This window comes from Loxodonta africana, chromosome 20 (assembly GCF_030014295.1).
Source record: "Loxodonta africana isolate mLoxAfr1 chromosome 20, mLoxAfr1.hap2, whole genome shotgun sequence".
In the NCBI taxonomy this organism is placed as follows: Eukaryota; Metazoa; Chordata; class Mammalia; order Proboscidea; family Elephantidae; genus Loxodonta; species Loxodonta africana.
In genome coordinates, this window is record NC_087361.1 from 3,871,649 (window position 1) to 3,886,522 (window position 14,874).

General features: G+C 42.5%; 1 protein-coding gene across 1 annotated transcript in view; it reads left to right on the forward strand.

The window, feature by feature from the left end:
• Nucleotides 1-14,874, forward strand: part of MYH15 (myosin heavy chain 15) — a 209,814-nt gene that overhangs the window by 99,818 nt on the left and 95,122 nt on the right. Inside the window, 3 exon segments of the mRNA XM_064273474.1 lie at nt 8,721-8,904; nt 9,895-9,941; nt 9,944-10,056. Of these exon segments, the coding sequence (XP_064129544.1) occupies nt 8,721-8,904; nt 9,895-9,941; nt 9,944-10,056 (344 nt within the window).

Sequence of the window (14,874 nt, forward strand, 5' to 3'; positions counted from 1 at the left end):
TTAAGGCTCGGTTTGTGGCCTAAAATGTGGCCTATGCTGGAGAATGTTCCATGTGTGTTCGAAAAGGATGTATACTTTGCTGCTGTTGGGTGGAGTGTTCTGTATATGTCTATGAGGCTGAGTTGGTTGATTGTGGCATTTAGACCTTCCGTGTCATTATTGAGTTTCTTTCTTGATGTTGAAGTCTCCTACTATTGTGAAACTGTCTCTTTTTCTTTTCAGTGCTGTTAGAGTTTATGTATTTTGGGCCCTGTCATTGGATGTGCATATATTTACTATGGTTATGTCCTCCTGGTGTATTGACCTTTCAATCATTATACAATGTCCTTCCTTTATCGTGAATTTTGCTTTCAAGTCTATTTCATCAGAGGTTAATGTTGCCACTTCTGTTCTTTTTTGGTTATTGTTTAGTTGATATATTTTTTTCCATCCTTTGAGTTTTAGTTTGTTTATGTCTTTCTGTGCAAAGTGTGTCTCTTGTAGACAGTATGTAGATGGATCTTTTTTTTCTTTTTTTAAATCCATTCCGCCACCCTCTGTCTCTTTGCATTTAATCCATTTACATCCAGTATAATTATTGGTAGGTATCAGCTTACTGCTGTCATTTTGATTTTTTTTTGGTACTGACCCTTTCTTCGTTCTATTTAATTTTCTGCACTGAGTTCTTCTTGTTTATGTATTTTCTTTTCATCTCTTTCATTATTGTTGATTTTGTGTTTGCTGAATCTTTTTTGTTTTTCTTCTTTTTTATTTCGATGGGTGGGTTTGTAAGCTTCTTTTGTGGTTACCTGGAAATTTGCCTTTATTTTTCTAAGTTTAAATCAGTCTTTAGTTCTTGATATTGCCTTGACTTCCTCTTTATGTGGAAGTTCTATGACTTCCTCGTTTATTCCGTCTTTTTTGTTTTGATGTTGTTGCAGTTTACATATTGCTGTCTCTGATTCTTCATTTTCAGTCTTTTAACTTTGTTCTATTTTTGAGAATTCCCTATCTGAGTTGGTGCCTGGTTGATCTCTCCTGTGTCGTAGTCTTTGATTATTGTCTGGTGTTGTTGGTTCTCTAACCAGAGGGGTCCCTTTAATACTTCTTGTAATTTTTATCTGGTTTTTACAAATTCTCTTAATTTCTGTTTATGTGGAAATGACCTGATTTCATCATCTTATGTGAGAGACTGTTTTGCTGGATATATAATTCTTGGCTGGCAATTTTTTTCTTTCAAGGCTTTATATATGTCATCCCATTGCCTTCTTGCCTGAGTGGTTTCTGTTGAGTAACCTAAGCTTAGTGTTATTGGTTCTCCTTTGTAGGTTACTTTTTGCTTACCCCTAGCTGCTCTCAGAATTCTTTCTTTGTCTTTGATTTTGGCAAATTTGATTGTGATATGTCTTGGTGACTTTCTTTTGGGGCGTATCCTATATAGTATTCATTTTGCTTCTTAGATAGATATTGTCTTGTCATCATGATATTGACGGAAAATCTCCAACAATTCTCTCTGTGTTTTCCTTTAACCCCTCCTCCGCTTCCTGGTACTTGTATCACTCGTAGGTTTTTATTCTTGATAGTATCCCACATAATTCTTAGGCTTTCTTCTTCTTTTCGTTTTTTTTTTTTTTTTTCCTGATTTTTCCTCAGACAAATTGGTCTCAAGGGATTTATCTTCAACTTCACTAATTCTGACTTCCCTTGTCTCAATTCTGCTCCTATGACCTTCTATTGAATTATCTAATTATGAAATTTTATTATTAATCTTTTAGATTTCTAGTTGCTGTTTCTGAATGGTTTCTAGCAGCCTGTTTATTCTGTCATTTTGCTCTTGTGTTGTTTTCCTGAATTCTTCTATTGCTTTGTCCCTGTGTTGCATGGTTTGGTCTGAGTCTTGCCTGATCTCCTTCCTTATCTCTTGGAGAATTCTGTATATTAGTCTTTTGAATTCTTTTCAGGTAGTTCCATTGCCTTATCTTCCTATGGAAGGTTTTTTGACTCTTTGTTTTAGTCACTTGCTGGAACCATTTTGTCCTGCTTCTTTATGTGATTTGACTTGTCTGTTGTCTTTGAGGCATCAGTAAGTTATTATATTTGTATATTTGATTTTTGTTTACTGCATCCTGTATTATTGTTTTGGTATGTACAATCAGGCTGCACATATGTGCTACTCTGGTTGTTGGTGTCATTAAGCTCTCACCTCTTGTCTCCAGGTGATCAGAACAGCTACTAGGTGTGTGAGCTCAGGAGTCTGTCCACTGTTCTTGCAGGGTGCAGTTGTTTGGGGTGCAGGTGTTTGGGTCATTGGTCACTGAGTGTGCAGTGTGGAGACTCTCAACTACAGTGCTAGGTGGGCAGGGCTGCATAGGGGTGTTTGGAGCAGACACAGGTCTCTGGTTGCAGTGTGGGGTGAGGATGTGTGAGGCAAGGCAGGGGGCTTTCAGCTGCTCACAGGTGCCTGGATGGAGGGTGTGTCCCTGTCCCTTTCTGTGTAGTGGGGGATAGGTAGCCCCTTTGGGCACCTGGTGGTGTTGGCTGGAGGGGTTGAGAGGCACTACGAATTCTCAGGCCCCTGTCATGGGTTGCTCTATGAAGTGGGCGGTACTACTGGCCCTCAGGCCCCCCAGTGTGGGTGGATGAAGCCTCTTCTTAGGGGACAAGGTGGTGTTTAATGTCACAAATCTGCAACTCCCACTTGGCTGCTGAGGGTGAAAATGGGCTTCAGGTGGATGTCCTGCCTGTTTTATGCTAATGAGGGCATGTGGTGTTGGATTGGTCTGCAAGCCACTGGGACAGGGTTCAGGGGTAGGGATGGAGAGCACTGTAAGTCCATGGACCCCCATGCCATGGCTGGGTGGAGGGGCAGGTACCTCTGGACCTGCTGTGAGTTCCTGGCTTAAGGGGTGTGGCATTGCTGAATGCAGCAGCACTGGTGTCAAAGCGGGGTGGCGGATGGACGAGGGGAAGGGGTGTTCCTTGGCCATGGAACTCTGGTGGGGAGATGGGTTACGGTGCCAGTGCACACAGTGGGTTGGGAACTTGCACTTAACTTTCACAGGTCTGGTTTTGCTCCTGTTTAATTCTAGCGGTGTGCGCAGATTAGTTTCTGCTTGGCTGCACCAGGTGGGGTGGGTGTTGCTTTGGGTTGTTGCTATTTTCTTCAGCCTATGTGTGCTGTGCAGGTTCAGCCAGTGGGATGCAGGCAATCCCACAATCTGTAGTTCCTCTTTTATGCTGTTTTTGAAATGTCTCTCCTTCCACCTGCCTCTCAGTCTGATTTTTCAGCTTTGTCTTTGATGATTAGGATTCCTAGATTGTCATATATATTTGATTCACTTGTTTTTTTGTGTGTCTTTATTATAAAAGGGACAACATGAAATGTCTGACTATTTGGTCATCTTGGGCCTGCCTCCCGGTTTCAGTACTTATTATCTTATCTGTTTTTGAGTCCAAACTGCTTGATCATATTATTTAGCTTATTTACCTGCCTTGGTCTTAATAACATTTGATTGTTTCCATACAATGGTATAAAAAATGCCTCCCCAAAATAGGAATTTTCTATGTGCCAGCAGGCAATGGCGTCAGATATCTCAAAGAAGGGTTCTAAAATATTTTAAATCCTGGTGGTATTCTGGAAATAAGTGTTGTTGCCTCTAAAGAGGAACTCTTTGGATGTGCTGATTCTGGTATTTTTATTATAAAATGTATATTTTTAATATCTAGCTACATCATGTGTGCATAGGAATTTTTCATTAAACACACAACTCTGTGATTTTTTGTTGGCAACTCTTAATTTTTATCTGACTATTGGCCTCAACAAAATAGCCCAGGTCCCGAAGCTTAAATCTGCACGTCTTAGTGTTCACCTGTTAATTGATTATCAGAAATTTATTAAAGAACTTCATTTTAGTTACCTTGAAACTCATTATGATAAGGGTTATGAAAAATGCATATCCCAGGAGACACCATTCTGGGACTCAAAGAACTTAAGGTGTAATCGGAAAGATGTCTGAAAACAAAACCTTTTATTGGTTTTTAGCAAGCAAACAAGTAAATTTGTTTAGCAGCTACTGTGTATAAAACTTTGAATTTATATGCTGTCCGGTCACATACCTCAACTTACACACAGTCTCCTTCTCCCCTTCCTCCCTTTCCCTTCCCTTCCTTTCTTTTCCTTCTTCTCCCTTCCCTTTCTTCTTTTTCTTTTCTCTTCTCTTCCTGTAAATGGTAAAGCCTGAGACTCTCTTTAGGCTACACAATGGGTTTCCGGAGTATTATTCACACTGTTACATCAAACCCATTTAAAGTTAAAGGACACAAATAATTTGTGATATTTTTCCAACACTCACAATGTGAAACAGTGAAGCATTTGTTACGAATAGGTCTCGCCCTTAGGAAATATGCAGTTAGTTAGGGGACTTGTAAGTCTAATACATATAAAAATATGAGTCAATATAAGTGTAAAAAGGTACAGACAAAGGCCTTAAGAGACCAGAAGAGCAGAGTTTAGCCCTGTCTGCAGGGATCTAGGAAGGCCTGGTGCGGAAGGGGTAAATTTCAGCTGGGTCTTAAGGACTGGGTGTGATTTCAGCAGGTGAAGCTGGGAAGAGACGTGTTGTAGGTGAAGCGACTGGCAAGATCAAAGGCAAAGAATATGCTCAGAAATGTTAGGAGGTCTAGTTGCAGCATAGAATACACAGAAGAAGTAGTCGGAAGAAAAATAGGAATGTCAGGTTGTGAGGGATTTTAATTACATCTTGAAGAGTTTAAATATTATTTTAGGCACTGAGGAGCCAAAGAGACTTCTGAGCTGTTTTTGATCAATGGAGTAGTCAGCGCTGCTCATGTTTAATCTGGTGGGTTCGTGTTGGATATCTCAGATGGGAGGAAAGACTGAAGTTAAGGCAGTTAGAAAGCTGTCATAGCAGTCCAGCTGAGAAATAAAAAGACCTTGAACGAGGACAGTAGAAATGGAAACAGTAAGAAAGTGATAGATACAAGAGAGAGGAAGGCAGAATTGGTAATATTTGAAGAGAGATCAGAGTGCTAATGCTCTGAATCAGGGCAGCTGATGCTATGGGGCAGAAAGTAATTACTTTTTTTCCTGACCTATTTGGAAATTATTTTGCTGGAGGACCCCATATTTCTTTGAAGCTTTAGCAAGCCTGAGCACTTGTCAAGAGAAGACCATGAAGAAAGCTGTGTTTTTCCCCCTCCTGAGTTTAGTTGTTACATTTTGAATCATGAAATCTACTTGCTTTACATAAAACTTCATTCCTTCCAAAATGGAAGTTGACATCACTAGAGGCCTATGTGGTCCTTGTGTGGGGAACTCTGTGGCTCCTAGTGAAATTTTGCCACAATTTTAACAGGTACCACCCCAGGAGATGCTTACTTTTTTAAATGATTCATTCCAACTTTTATCGAAGGTTGACTATAGGCACGGTAGGAAAATACACGGTACAAGATAGAGTCCATGTGCTCCCGGAGCTTACACCAATGAATCAGTTTTTCATTTACCAGACTCTTTCTCCTCCTTATGCCTCATTTTGCCAACGACCTACAAGGTCAGTGCCGTCAGAAACAAGACAGACGTTGGTTTCGTCTAGAACACTTCATATCCCTAATTTTTGCATCCTTCCCCTCTTAGGTGCTTGGGATGAAGGGCAGGTGTTCCAGAATTCTTCATTACAACAGTTGCTGGTGGAATGTTACTCAGGACATTTTCTATAAAACGCAGGTCTAAGCCTATGAGACTATACAAAAGAGGTAGGAAACCATAGTCCATATATTAAAATAATAGACTCAGGTGGATCAAAAACATGCTTTTCACATACCTGGCAAACCAGCACGTGGAAGAAGAATTAGACCTATTTACATGGCTTAAATGGGGTAATTTGGAACAAAGAACTCTGAACGACAAACAAATTTTCCCCTAATACATCACCCATCTAGAGCCTTGACTTGGGAGCCCTGATGGTGCAGGGGTTAAGAGCTTGGCTACTAACCAAAAGGCTGATAGTTTGAATCCACCAGCCCCTCCTGTTAAACCCTATGGGGCCACTCTACTCTGTCCTATAGGGTGGCTATGAGTTGCAATTTTACTTGAAGACAACAGGATAGAGTCTTGACTTAGAGTTGGTGGGTTCTTTCTCCACGAAAATGTTCCAGCAGAATCTAACCTGCCTTTTAAGGGAATTTGTGAAGGGATTTGAGGATCTTTTAGGTGAGTTGTACCAGACCTCCAGTGTCCCTCCTAACCTACAAGTCTATGATTCTTAGGTATAAAGGATGGGTAGAACATCACAAAATCTATGTTGTTGGGGAAAGCTATCTTGTTCTATCTTGGAATTCTCATGGCATTTTATCTGTACCTCTATTTTGCCTGTTTTGTAGTCTATATATTATGTACGGAGTTCCTGGGTGATGCAAACAGATAATATGCTTGGCTGCTAACTGAGAAGTTGGAGGTTTGAGTCTACTCAGAGGCACCTTGGAAGAAAGGCCTGGTGATCTCCTTCTGAAATGTCAGCCATTGAAAATTCTACAGAGGGAGCATGGTTCCACTCTGACATGCGTGGGGTCACCATGAGTCAGAACTGATTCAACAGCAGTTGGCTTTGTGTTATATGTATGACTTGTCTTCTCGGCTAGATGACCTGGAGCCAGCACCCATGTCTGATTCACCTTGGTATAACTCAGAGTTACTGGTACAGTGATTTGTTCACAGGAGGAAATTCAAAAATATTTGTGGAGTAGATAAATGAATAAACAAATACATACATATATGTGCAAATATTAAGAATCCTTGATTTTCCCCCCAAAACTTGTTTTTCACTGGTGCACGTACCCCATATTGGATAGTGGCAGCATCCATCACCTAGTAGTTCAGGACAAAAACCTGATCATCCTTGATTCCTTTTTCTCTTATTCCCCACACCCATTCGGGCCAATAGCAATTGTGTCCTAGCTTGACTTTCAATATATATCACTTTTCCAAAGATTTCTCGCAATGCCAACTCTACCACTACTCTAGATCAGTTTCTGCAAACTATGGTCCTGTGGGCCAAATCCAGCCTGCAGCCTGTTTTTATAAATAAACCTTTATTGGAAAATAGCCACACCTATTTTGTTTATATATCACTGATTGCTGCTTTCAGCAGAACAATGCCAGGTGAAACAGATATGGACCACAAAACCTGAAATATTTACTGTATAGCCCTGCAGAGAAAAAAGTTGCTGATAGGGGTCATACAGTCTCTTGTTACATATTCTTCTTTGTTTTCGTTTGTTATTGTGCTTTCACAACCCTTTAAATGTATAAAGCATTCTTAGCTCACTGGCTTTCCAATACCAGTCACAGGCAGGGTTTGGCCCATGGGCTCTATTCCACCAACCTCTGTTCTCGTCTTCTAGACCAATCATTCCTTTGAAGCATAGATAAAATCACATCACTCTTTGTTAAGCATCTCCAAAGGCTTTCAATCATACTTCAAATAAAACCCAAAGTTTTCACTATGACCTATAAGGCCGATGTTATCTCATGCAGTGTGCTCCACCTGACTAGCTTTGCTGTGTCCGAACTTGTCTTCCTGCAGAACCTCAAACTCGCCAAGTACATTCCCGCCTCAGGGGCTCTACATTCTTCCTCTCACTGCCAGAATGCTAGTCACCTAGATCTCATCAGGGTTTGCTCTTCTCATTTAGGTTCTTGGTCAGAAGGGTCTTACCTGACTACCCCACCTAAAACAGCCCACACCCAAGCCCCAGTTACTCTCTATCTCTTTAATTTGCAGGATACTTCAGAGCATTTAAGGAGCTGCTGGCACAGCAGTTAAGTGCTCAGCTGCTAACTGAAAGGTTGGCAGTTTGAACCCACCAGCTGCTTCACAGGAGAAAGATGTGGCAGTCTGCTTCTGTAAAGATTTACAACGTCGAAAAGCTTATGGGGCAGTTCAGCTCTGGCCTATAGGATCATTATGAATTGGAATCTACTCAATGGCAACAGTTTTGGTTTTGGTTTTCAGAGCACTTGTGTGAAACTGTTGTTTGTTGCTGTCGCGTCTGCTCCAACTCGTGGAAACCCCATGTACAACAGAATGAAATGTTGCCACGTCCTGTGCCATCCTGATGATAGCCGGCGTGATCAAGCCTCTTGTTGCAGCCACTGTGTATTTTGAGTGCCTTACAACCTAGGGGACCCATCTTCTAGCACTATATCAGATAGCATTCTATTATGATCCACACAGTTTTCATTGGCTAATTTTCAGAAGTTGATTGCCAGGCCTTTCTTCCTAGTCTGTCTTAGTCTAGAAGCTTTGCTGAAACTTGTCCACCATGGGTGACCCTACTCGTATTTGAAATACCTGTGGCATAGTTTTCAGCATCATAGCAAGATGCAAGCCACCGCAGTATATCAAACTGACAGATGGGTGGTGGTATGTGAAACTAAGTTATTTGTTTTTGTTTCCTTGCTTATTGTCTGTCTGCACCACCAGAACATAAGAACCATAAGGGCAGACACTTTGTATATGTGTCTCAGTGCTGCATTGCCAACTCTTGCACCTAGCATGTATTTAACAAATGTTTGTTGAATGGGTGATTGACTAGTTATGTGCAGTGAATGTCCCTTTCCCTTATCAACTGATTAGGTCTCTGGGGAAGAATTTACTCTGACTCCCTACTGAAAATACTGTTTCCTGGTGTTTCTATATGCTGCCCATATGTATCGCCAACAGCCAATGGGTACCCTTTCTATCCCTGAAGAGGAGTATATGTTCCCTAGGGCTACAGACGGGACTTTCAAGACTAAGCTCTCTGACAACAATTTAGGAAAGTTGGTTCATCTCCTGAAGCCCAAGCCCAACAAGAGGAGAAAATAGGAAGCTCACTCTGAACTTGTCCGCTATGCAGGAGTGATAAGTTACCCCCGGGCCTGAATTATCCTGACTCTGTTTCAAATTCACTTAACCAAAATCTTTATATATAAGTAAAGTTTAAATTAAATAAAGATAAAGAAAATAAATCTCAGCACTTAGCAAAAGAAATACCCAGACTGTGATAACATTCCATGAGCACAGGAGTCAAAAATCTCAAAATTGACTTTGTCACCCCAGCTCTAAAGCCAGACAGTCCTAGACCATCAAAGTCCCAGATTTTTCCCATATTTGTCCTTTCTTTTAACTTAACATTGTGTGAATGAGTGATTTCAACTGATCTTTTTATTGAAGTTTTTTTTTTTTTTTTAATCTTCCCATAAAGAAATAGCCAATGTGAAGTGATATTCTCTAAACTACGGCCAACAAAGGTTTCTCATGACCCACACTGACTCCTCAGCTGGTGTGCGTGCCCCCTTTTTTCCTGCCTTTATGCTTCTGGCTAGTGACTCTGGTTGGAAAAGAGAGAGAACTGATAAAGAATAATACTTCAACCTAAAAATGACCTGCCACTGTACACAAATATGTTTATAGTTCTCTTCTTTGGTATCCTAGATTATTATAAGGATAATTATAGTAAAATATCATAATTGCTAACTCTTTTGAGTGCTCACTGTACACCAGGGACAGCTTACTTGGATTATTTTAGCTATTCTTGCCTATGATGTAAATTGTTTCTATTGGAAATACCACCTTATCCTTCCTCCCACCTTCCCTTTCCTCTTCCTCCTCTCCCCTCCGCTTTCCTTCTTTTTCCCTTCCTTTCCCTTTCTCCTTCCCTTCTCTTCTCTTCCTGCTAATGGTAAAGCCTGAGAATTTCTATAGGCTGCACAATGGGCTTCTAGAGATTGTTCACACTGTTACATCAAACTGATTGAAAATTAAATGACCTACACAATTTGTGATGTTTTCCCAAGTAATGCACAATTTGCTATGCTAATTTATCCATTTTCCGCTTTTGTTACCTGAACCGCAGCCTTTCCAAAGGTGCCTTATAACTTCAGTGGTTAGCTTGAAAAGAACAACAACAACAAAAAAAAGACGCTGTTAATGAAACAGTGGTAGCTATATTTCAGAAGTCTTTCAACAGACTCTTACGGAGCCTTTCTGAAAATTTCATGAGTACCAACAGTACTGAGTTAAACAGTCATCCTTGATTTTTCAGCCTCAGAATGGATCTGATGACTGCCTCAGCTTTTACAAAAATCCTTGCCTCTTTCCCATGATATCAGCTTCTGCTCCCTGTGGACTGAGACTCTTAGTCTTTCTACCAGTCTGGTGTTTCTTCAAGGAAATGGTACTAGTGCTCTAAGGTAGACATATTTTAAGCACTCTACTCCTGGTCTATGGGGACAGTGGTGGTTCAGTGCTAGAATTTTCCCCTTCCACGTGGGAAACTGTCCCAGCATGGACTTGTAATATGAAAGTTGCTTCCAAAAATGGAGGGTGCTGAGAAAACAAAGAAAGAGGTGGGCAACTCCAGAGTGGCAGCAAAGGAGTTTATTGGGAGAATTACATACAAGGTAAGTCCTGGGTGGCCACAGGACCAACCAGGTCTCCACTCTCTACAGTGGGAGGACAGAGGCTTGATAGCAGTGTTGGACAATAGCGGCTACATGCCAGGGATTTACGAAGGAATGACCTAGCAAACTGTAGTGAATTAGTGGGACACTCATGTTCAGCCTCACGAAGCCTGGTTACCCTTCAGTCCACCTTTGAGGCTAGCCCTTGCAGTCTAGCATGTTCCCCTTCTTCCACAAAGTCCTTAAGGGCCCCAAAAGGAGGCGTTATACCTTTGCAGGTAGGGACAAGCAGCTTTACTGTAGTTGGAGGCACAGACCACACCAGCAATATAGACAAACACAGCAAAAAACCCCTATACCCAGGGAAAGACCCAGGTCTAACAAAAAACCTTGCCAACCAGAAGGGAAAGGGGAAATCCAGGTGACCACAGCAGACCAGACATCAGGTGTGTCCAAAGCTCTGTTTGTTCATACGGCCTAGCAAATCACTTATGCTCTGATAGTAGTCTGGTATATAGGTATATAGGCACAACACTCAGTTTTTACTGTGGAACATGGCCTTCCTTGAGTGGCTGATAGAACGTCTGCAGCCATTTGCTTCTGAAGACTACCTTCTTCATTTGGTGGTTTTGGCAGCTAGTAGCCACAAGCTTTCTCTGCTATCGTTGAGGGCCTATTTAGTAAAATTAGTTAGAGCTTCAATTTGTCCCATTACTTCTAAGGAGCTAATGGGGGTGGGGGTGGGGGAGAACCAAAACAGTTAAAAGGAGATCATGCCAGTGGAAAAACCTAGGCTTGGTCCACCTGGCTTTTACCATGGGGTAATTCAGAGGTTTGGGTATAGTTTTTCTAACAGTTCCTGCAGCATAGGATAACCTCAAAGTGCAGTGCCCTATCCAATCATATAGCAACCAGGGCCACAAGTAGGGCCACATAGCCATTGAGTGGCATGAGGAGTGAGGTAGGCTCCTGCAGTCCTGTTGGGGTTTTTAAGCAGAAACCATTCAGTGGGATTAGGTGTCATCACCTGTCAGCAGTGGGACACAGGCTTCTGGCCCACTACACTGAAGGAAGAATTAGAGGGAGACAAGTGCCAGTAGGTGGTTCCACGTCCCAATGCCAGATCCTGAGGTGTCAGGACGACCTTGCTGTTTTGTTCTGGTAACAATCTTGGTGAATATGTTTCTGGAGCCTATGGTGTCACTCGCATTTTTGTTGGAGGGTCATTTGGGGCTCCTAGTCTGGCATATGGGGCTAAAGCCTCAGTGGGAGCCAAATTTATCAACCTCAAAGCCTCAGGCAGCACCCTAGTCTGCCTCACCAGGGAAGCCTTGGACTACGGCTTCAGGCAACACGGGGTCTTACCTGATCAGACAACCCCTAGGAATTTTACTACGTTCCCAGCATCTGCACATTTTGGGGATTCACAGCCCATACTCTCCCTGGTAGGTAGATGACTAGGGTGTCTAGACACTCCTGTAACAGAGAAACATCTTCAGCAGTTAACACGACATCATCAATATAATGAAACCAATGGAAAGTAGCAGGCAAGGGGAAAAGGTTAGGGAGGATCACCTTGTTAAGTTCTCTATAGTCCACGGTCATGCACCAGGACCCATCTGCTTTCTTCACAGACCACACAAGGATATTAAAGGCACTTTGGGCTTCCTGGAGGATGTCTACTCTTTTCAATTCCAAAAGTAGTATGTCCTCCAGACAACCTTGATGTCTACCACTCTTCGTGGTAGGGCACTGGTTCCCATGCTGCATTCCCTCTCAAGATTGCTTTTACGATTGCCAGCTGCAATTGAATTTCTCCCACAGATATGGTCAAAGTCAGCCTCATGAGGACATCCACCCATAGAATGTATTCTGGTACGGGGGAAATATAAACTTGCCATGGTTTTGTGGGGGGTATGTCTTATTTGGAGAGTCAGGAATACTTGACTTACATAGATGGACTTTCTGCCATGTCTATCAATTGCCAAGCGAGTGGTCCTCAAAACTGTTCAGGGTTTCCAAAGATGAGGGTGCATTCTGCCCCTGTATCAACCAGAGCATCATCTACTGCTTGTTTGTTTTTGACCAAAGTATTGTGACCTCTACATGGGGTGTTTGGTTTTTCTGCAGGGTCCTGAGCTGCAGGTGACCTTAGCCCCAATCCTAGTCCCCCGGGGCCTGGGGGGGGGGTCCTGGTGGGCCACAGGTGGTGGGGGCCTGACTTTGGCTCTGGGTGTTAAGGGATAAGATGACAGCATACCCTGGTCTCCTCCTCTTCTTCTCTTTCCTCCTCCCTGCTGCTCACCGCCACCTCCTCCTTGTTCACTTCCTCCTCCTCCTGCAGCAGCACTAGCAGTCTCTGAAGTGCTGGCCTGCTCTCCTTGAGCTCTAAAGGGGTAGAGGGGCCAGCTGCAGGCTCCTGTGACTGAGGCAGAGCTAGGGCAGGGGCTGGTGACTTTCATCTTATGAGTAATGAGCGGCTGTGCCCAGAGGGGCCACTCTGCAAAGCCAGGATCCTCCTCTCCTTCCCCCATCTCTACAAACCTGCAGGCAAGTGTTTCTAGTTGCTCATCTTGTTCGTGGACATGGCTGCTCAATGTGTCAGTCATGACCACACACTACTGCTGCACATTCCTTTCCAAATGTAACTTTTTCTGCAAAGCTTTTATGCATGCTTCAGCAGCTATCTGGGTGTTGGTGGCCAGCTGAATGGCCCAGAGCAGCGGCCACCCTACAGCTGCCGCTGGTTTCCTAGCTTCCTTTCCATACTTATGAAGGTGTGTGTCTTCCCATGATCGTGCTATGCTGCTTGGTGTTTTCGGGGCATCTCCATACTCACATAGTGTTGCACATACATCAAGCATACAGGTCAGACCTCCCCTCCAGGAGGCTGCTGGGCAACCTGGGATTTCCCCCACAGAGGCCTCACTCCCACTTGCAATTTCCTCAGTCTCCTGGCTGGCTAGCCAATTGTCCTGGCATGGACTTGTAATGTGAAACTTACCTCCAAAAATGGAGGGTGATTGGTGGGATCCCTGGGGGCCTTTCTTTGTATTTATTTATTTTTCTTTTCCTTTTTGCTCTTCTTCATTTCTCAGTTTCTCATCTCTCTCTCTTTCTTTTTCTGTCTCCTGAATACCTGGTACTGTGTGTCATCCCCACCCCTTCTAGACAGGCCATGCCCAGAGGCCTGGGAGCCACCTTCCCAGTCACTGGTAGGATCTCTGGGGGTGTTTCTTTTCTTTTTCTTAAAATTTATATTTATTTTTTTCTCTTTTCCTTTTTGTTTTTCTTCATTTCTCTGTTTCTCATCTCTCCACTCCAATGGCAGACTCCCTCAGCACTCTTTTTGGGTTTTTTGGCTCTTGTTTCTCTCTCCTATCTCTCTTCTTTCCCAATCCCAACTCAGCTCCACACATCATAACCACCCCCTCCCTCCTGCCTATCTGTACCATGTGCTGAACATTGCACCCCCAAGCAGCACAGGCATGGCCTACTAGAACCTGCCCTGTGCTGACCCCGGCCCACCTTGTTGGCCCCAGTACATGCCACAAACAACCCATCCCAGCTACCACCTTCAGCTGGACCTGCTTTGTTACAGCATAGCTGAGGGACTGACCTTGCCCATTGGAAAAGGAGGTGAAAAGTATCATATCTAGAAAGGAGCAAGCACCAAAGAATGCACAGTGTGTCTGTTCAGACATAACCAAATAAAAGAAAAAAGCAGGATGAAACACACAAATCTACAATCAATAAATGAGAGAAATAACTACTGAATGTCCAGAAGACAGCAGACAACATCAAGGCATATTAAAAAAAAGAAACAGGACAAGATGGTTCCAGTTGGTGTCCAAAATAAAACACCAGGTGACTTTCCAGTAGAAGAAAAGACACCAAAACTACCTGACAGGGAATTCAAATCTCTAAAGTTGAGAGCTATCCAAGGGTTGGAACAAAAAGCAGACAAAAATGAGGAAAAAACAGACAAATTCATGGAAAAGGCAGACAAATTCACGGAAAATACAGACAAAACAATGGAAGAATTCAGGAAAATAATACAGGAACAAAATATCAAAATAAATTCACAACTAGAAATCATACAGAAACAACAATGAGAAATCCAAAAGATAAACAAGATTTCAGAAATGGACAGTGTCATAGAAGGTCTGTGGAGCAGGTGTGAAACACTGGGAGATACGATCAGTGAAACTGAAGACAAATACTTGGATACTCCTTTTTTTGAGGAAAAACTAGAAAAAAGAACAAAGAAAAATGAAAAAAAAACTCTGAGAATGATGTGGGATACAATCAAAAGCAAAAATTTTTGAGTGACCAGAGTTCCAGGACGGGGAGAAAATGGAAAACACAGAGAGAATTATTGAAAAACTGCTGACAGAAAACTTATCTGATATAATGAAAGATGAAAAGCTGAC